Source organism: Phyllopteryx taeniolatus, chromosome 7 (genome assembly GCF_024500385.1).
Source record: "Phyllopteryx taeniolatus isolate TA_2022b chromosome 7, UOR_Ptae_1.2, whole genome shotgun sequence".
Taxonomy (NCBI): Eukaryota; Metazoa; Chordata; class Actinopteri; order Syngnathiformes; family Syngnathidae; genus Phyllopteryx; species Phyllopteryx taeniolatus.
In genome coordinates, this window is record NC_084508.1 from 26,206,320 (window position 1) to 26,213,276 (window position 6,957).

Here is a 6,957-nt window from a genome sequence, read left to right on the forward strand (position 1 = left end):
ATACGACGACTCGGGTTGTTCTTTTTTCTTTTCTTTTCTTTTTTTCCTCAAAATTGAACACTGTTGTCTAAATCCAAACAAAGTCTTGCCTCTCCCCCACCTACACTACTACAGTACTACTATCTGTAACGGGACCGACTTTTTCTGCCCTCGGAAACTTGCTAGACGGGTGGCGTGAAAAGTTAAAATTGCCCCGAGCAATGAATGCAAAGGAATTTCCCCGTCCGAAGAACATATTTCACAAGTCTTTAAGCTGTGTCAGGAATGCTTTGTGGTGTGCTTGCCAAAAGAAGGGGGGCGGGGGGGGGGGGGGGGGGGGGGGGGGGATATGTTAATAATGTAGGCTACTGCCATACCAAATATGGTAATATAGTTACGTCTGCGTTGTGGCGCGCATCTGGAAGCGCTTAAGTGCGCTGAATAAAGGCAACCGGGGAGACAGAAATAGACTCTGTTCAAACGTATTGCAGCACACACCTTCAGATTATTATGTTGAAAAAAAAAAAAAAAAAAAAAAAAAAGCTACTGCGATTGTAAACGGTTTCCACAGTAACGGTATAAATGTGTGTTGAGCAAACAGTTGTTGCGCGAGCTTGTCACGACGACGCACGGAATGATGACATTTTCACGTTGTCCTATGTCAAGCCTCATTCATGTATAGGACGGAGAAACCAATTAAAATGAGTCAGAATATTTGGTGAACACACACAAACGGGATGAAGAATAGACTTTCGCCAAATGAACAAAAATGTGGCGTTTTTGAAAGCGGGTTATGATCAACAAGAAAGGAAAATGTGAGAGGGAAAAGTACATTCTTATGGGCATCACTAGGGGGGAAAAAAATCCATTTGAGAGTGAGACACAGAGAGAGAGAGAGAAAAAAAGCGTACGGTTTAGACAGGGCGGGGCTTATGTCTTGGATGGAAAAAGGCAGAGAAACATTCCTGGCATAGTTTGGGAACAGTTCAGCAGGCAGCCCGGGGACGACGTCAGCTTCCCAGTAGAGTATATAAGTGAGGAGGGTGCCAGAGCTCAGCAGACTTTACTGAGAGCTTCACTAAGCCCAGCTTGGACCTCCAGAGACCAGCAGCGGACACAGCAAGCCTGCGAAAGGGAATACTTCACATCCAAAGAGAAAGAATTTGTCAACTTCTCTTATTCTGGAACCAGGATCCCTGTTTGCAAGAACCGTATCCAATATGATGATGATTTTTGTTGCCGTTACCTTCCTGGGGAGCATCAACATGGTGAGTTATTCATATTAACTTCATTAGGACCGTGAAGTAGATTTGTCAAGGGGAGTCTTAAGTGTTTTTATTCTTGTTTGTTCAGGCTTTCTCCTCTTGCTCATCCGTGTGTGAGTGTCCACTGGAGATGCCCAAATGCGCACCCGGTGTCAGCGTGATCCTAGACGGTTGCGGCTGTTGCAAAGTTTGCTCCAGGCAGCTGAACGAGGACTGCAGCCTTACCGAGCCCTGCGACCACACCAAAGGGCTGGAGTGTAACTTTGGGGCCACCTTTGCTGCTGCTGCAACTCGTGGCATCTGCCGAGGTATGTAGAAAGCATGATTGCGCTTTTTATTCTCCTTCGCATAAGCTTTCCAACACATTTGGGCAAGATTTGTGGACTGCGGAATGTAGATAAAGTAGACTAAACCTCAAAAGCACAGTGGAAATGCTTTTGGTCTGGCTAGATGATCCTTATCAGGCACTTCGAACCGAAGAGCAGGGGAGAGTGACATTCTTCTGTTTCTTTTTTTTCCTCCCTTCTGCAGCCAAGTCAGAGGGCAGACCTTGCGAGTACAACAGCAGGATCTACCAGAACGGAGAGAGCTTCCAGCCTAACTGTAAACACCAGTGCACATGCATCGACGGTGCTGTGGGATGTGTCCCGCTGTGCCCTCAGGAGCTCTCCTTGCCCAATCTGGGCTGTGCCAACCCAAGACTGGTCAAGGTAGCAGGCCAGTGCTGTGAAGAGTGGGTGTGTGACAATGGCAAGGACGCAGACATTATGGAGAAGATCTTTGGCAAGGACAAGATGAGCGAGGAACTCGAAAGAGACCTCACCAAGAGAAACGAGCTGATTGCAATTGTCAAGGGGGGACTCAAGTCACTAGCTGGTAAGTAAACAACTTAACATTTACAGGAACGTCCTAAAAAATGCAAACGCCAAGTGTGCTCATTAGATGTTGTTTCCCCCCCCCCCCCACAACAGCCTACAGGCCACAAGCTGAGATTCACATGTTTGACAGCCAGAAGTGCATCAGCCAAACCACACCCTGGTCTCAGTGCTCTAAGAGCTGTGGGACAGGCATCTCCACCAGAGTCACCAACAACAACAGCGAGTGCAAGTTGGTCAAGGAGACTCGAATCTGTGAAGTGCGACCATGCACGCAGTCATCTTACTCCAGTCTCAAGGTAAGCTTGAGCCCGCTCCACAGAATGTTATCCCGGCAAAATGAGAGTACATCATTCCTCGCTAATGCCCCACTGTGTTCATTTATTTGCAGAAAGGAAAGAAATGCAGCAGAACCAAAAAGTCCAGCCAGCCAGTGAAGTTCACTTACGCTGGCTGCTCCAGCTTGAAGAAGTACAGACCCAAGTACTGCGGAGCCTGTGTGGACGGTCGCTGCTGCAGCCCTCATGATACCAGAACCATCCAAGTCAAGTTCCGCTGCGAGGACGGCGAGACCTTCAACAAGAACATCATGATGATCGAGTCCTGCAAGTGCACCTACAACTGCCCCCATGCAAACGAAGCCTCCTACCCATTCTACCGCCTCTCGAATGATATCCACAAGTTCAGAGACTGATGAGTGAAAACTTTCCTGAACCCCGAAGCAAGAGAAGTGGCAGCCACTGGCAGTCCAGATGAATGCAGGGGTGTAAATAAGCCACCAAGCAACTACCAGCTTCTTGTTGTAACTAGATTCCTAAGGAATTGTGAGCTTGCATCAGGAGGACTTTATGAAGTGCACTGTTTGCTGTGACTACATCAGCACTTATCTAAGAATTGCTTCATATTAAGGGAGCATCAATGCTGGCTTCGTTATGGAGCAAGATGTAATTAACATTTGTACATTTACGTTATTCGCTGATATCAATTCACTGTGTATATTTGGATCTTTAACATCTGACATGGCCAAGACTGTAGACTTGTGTGTGCATATGTACATATGCATACAACGCAATATCAATTAGCATACCATCCCACAATGTAACCTCTCGACTTGTTTATCAAGTGTGTGGTTTCATGACTTCCTGACGTGGGCATTATCGTTCATGTTTTGTGGCAGCTAGTGAACTCCCTTCATCAAAAAGGCAAAGCGAAACATGTCAAAAGATGAATGAATGTTTTTGGTGTTGTTAATAATATTATTTATCTAAGAAAATGTAGCTACTTTATTTGGATATTAAAAGTCATACTGGAATAAATTGTAAAATGATTTAATTTTATATGTTACAAATAAAATGAACTTATTTATGAAATATGACACTGTCTCACTTTGCTGTGTTCCAACTACAACATACACGATCACAAGGCCACTACAGTATTTCCAAAGAAATTGTTGCTGTTAGATCCATCTGCGGATCCCACAATTTCTCCGACACCGAGCAGGGCTGATCTCTTCTTATATAACACCACCTCGGAGGCTCTCTGCTGACTTTCTATTGCTATTCTGAAGCGAGTTCTTTTAATTCAATCTGGCTAAGATTTACACTTGAATGATTGTGAGAAGATTAAGGAAAAGATTAGGCCCATGAGTCGTAATGACTATAAGAGTATGCCAAGAGTCTAGAAAGTGCTGCTCTGAATGGGCTGGGATTAGACGCTTTAAGACAATTAATATAACTGTTATATGGACTGTAGACAATTAAAAAAAAAAAAATCAAATCATGTCATCAAATTGATCTAATTCATTACAAGTCTCCCTTGTGTTTATTAACAGGCATTTAGAAAAAAAAACAGTGTTTTGGCATAGAAAAAGGTACCATGTTTTGGAGCTAATGTAACAGTGTTGCTGTCACATAAGCACTAGTTCGTTCATTGTTTACCTGAACTCATGCTGGCGATGTCTTTTACTTTTATGACCCTGAAGGAAGGGGAGAGAAAAAAAAAAAAATAAAAAAAAAAATCCAAGACTGACAGAGGAGGCTGTCACCTGGTGCTAAATACCTGCACCATGATTTGAACTTGGGTAGTGAGAGCTCAGGGGTAACGACGGGGTAGGCTTTTCTTTTTTTGAGCCAGGTATTGGGAGTGGCTCAGGAATGCAGTAGTGGCTCAGAAAGCAGACATCCTGATGGGCGGCAGATGTTGGAAAGCATTTCAGAGCCGCGTGTTCACTTTAGCTAGGATGATCTAAAAATATACAAACACTCCCTTGTACTCACTTGGCTTCTACAAGTTAGATGCATTTCTTTCGAGAAGGCACTCTTGGATGGTTCTTCTGATTCGGGAAATTCTTAATTGACACATTGTCGCTGATGGAGCTGCATGCTGCACAGGATGTGCCCACTTAAGTTTTACAGATTGCTCACATGAAAGACTTGAAAGTTTACCTAATCACAGAGACGTGTCCTTTCCCCTGCAGCCCTGATTTACAGTCAAAACACTCTGAGAGCCCTGTTTTTGCTCTTTGCCTTTATGCTGCTTCCTAAAAGCACATTTTCATCACAGTGCTTTGTACTTTGGAAACTGCCATGCAATCAGACACAACACAGCTAACGTGGTTATGTAATGGTTTTTGAATGTTATGTGAGCAGTTCTTTCAGTCATCCATTGTGTTCCTTTTTGAGACAAGTACAGCAGGGAGGGTAGAAATCTTTCAACGTTGTCTTTTCAGGACAGCTCGAATCATTGATTCCAACAAATGGGCTGCCCTGCTCAACCATGCACAAATGGTTAAATGTGATTATGCTCATGTGCACAAAAAAAAAGAACCTTTTCACACACAGGCGCCCCAGCAATTAAATCACTCAGTGGCTACCTCATCTCCTGAGCTCAAAATGTTTATATGACAAACGCATTAGCATTAAAACGTCAACATGCACTACGTAATACGAGGCAACCAAGAAGTTAAAGCAGGATCAAGAATGGGCATTGCTACAGGCTGTAAATTCATGAACATCAGTCAGTATTTTTGTAGCCTAGGTCTATACAGTCACTCAGGCTGATATTCACTTTTACCCAACTTAGGTGCAGAAAGGAAAGTTTTGAGTAAAAGATGTTAAAAAGCACCATCTGCTGGTTGAAAAGGAAATACACATTGTGTAAACTTGGTACTTTGACACAGTAGAAAAATATGCAAGATACAATTACATGTCATTCTGTGAATTTATGGTAGTCAACAATACACATTTGTGTTCAGTTGGCTGGCAAAGCAAGAGTTAGTAGAAATGTAACTTAAAAACATAAGCGTCAACATTTTTTAATGGTACACTGGCTCAATATAACAAGTGTATGGGGTCTGCCAACCCTGGACCACTATATCAATGGTATACAATATTTGCTATTTTAGGACTTGGGTTAACAGTTACGCTATTGTTGTGTTGGGATGGCAGACAGTCATCAGCAGCTGTCACAACCATCCAATTTGTATTACCTTCACCAAGGGACAAGGCCATAGCCTTTCACTTGGATTTTGTTTGTATATTTGTTTTCCGGCCTTAAAAATAAACTCAATTCCACAAATATTGGTTAATTGGTAAGAATTATTTCATACTGAGAACCGTGACCAAGACCAAATCGTTAAAGCCTAAAGGACACACATACTGCGCAGTATACAGTCTTGGTCGAGCTCACAACTCTATTGATGGCTCATGACACACTAGTGAGATACAGTGGAACACACAATGTTATCGTGGCCATCTTTCAATTTCAAATTATGTTGCAGTATCAAACAGTCACCATGAGACAACCTTTATTCTTATCAACTGAATAAAGTATATAGTTCCATTAAAAAGTATTTGTCCCTTTCTCAATTATTTTTTTTTGGTTGCAGTTCCTTCACTTAAATGTTTAAGTTCGTCAAACAATCAGACAAACGTAAGTACAATTAAAAGGCAGTTTTTAAATGATTTTATTTATTAGGGGACAAAAAAAACATAAGAGTCAATGTAATTTACAAGGAATATATATTTTTTGATGATCAACATTTACAGTAGACAAACTTATACAGTGCCGTGAAAAAGTATTGGCCTCCTTCTCAAATTCTTACATTTTTGCAGTTTCCCCACTTTAATGTTTAGGATCATCAAACAAATGATGTTTTTAAATGGTGATTTAATTTATTAAGGTAAAAAAAATATTTTAGGTTACCTGCCCTTTGTGGAAAAAATAATGGCCCCCGAAACCTAATAACTGGTTGGGCCATCCATAGCAGCAACAACTGAAATTAAGGATTTTCTACAACTGGCAAGGAGTCTTTCACATCTCTGTGGAGATATTTTGGCCCACTCATCCTTGCAGAATTGTTTAAATTCAGCAACACTGGAGGGTTTTGAGCAAGAACAGCCTTTTTAAGGTCATGCCACAACATCTCAATCGGGTTCAAGTCCGGACTTTGACAAGGCCACTCCAAAACCTTCATTTAGTTTTTTTTTTTTTTTTTGACACCATTCAGAAGTTGACGTGCAGGTGTGTTTTGGATAGGTGTCCTGCTGCAGAACCCAAGTGTGCTTCAGTTTGAGGTCACAAACTGATGACCAAACATTTTCTGGTAAATAAAATTATAGCAGAAGAATTCCTGGTTCTATCAAACACAAGTCATCCAGGTCTTGCGCAAGTGAAGCAGCCGCAGACCATCACACTACCACCACATTTGACTCTTGGTATGATATTTTTTTCGGAAATGCTACATTTATGCCAGATGTAACGAGACACATCTTTGAAAAACATCCATCTTGTCATTCCATATATTCTCCCAAAAGTCATGGGAATCATTCAATGATTTT

At 42.0% G+C, this 6,957-nt stretch overlaps 1 protein-coding gene across 1 annotated transcript; it reads left to right on the forward strand.

Annotated features, from left to right (window-relative positions):
• Positions 1-964: 964 nt before the first annotated feature.
• On the forward strand, positions 965-3,494 carry ccn1 (cellular communication network factor 1). Its single transcript, XM_061780320.1, has 5 exons — positions 965-1,247; positions 1,333-1,552; positions 1,776-2,120; positions 2,216-2,418; positions 2,511-3,494. Exons 1-5 carry the CDS (start codon positions 1,200-1,202, stop codon positions 2,811-2,813), a joined length of 1,119 nt encoding a protein of 372 aa, XP_061636304.1. The 5' UTR covers positions 965-1,199; the 3' UTR covers positions 2,814-3,494.
• Positions 3,495-6,957: the final 3,463 nt, after the last annotated feature.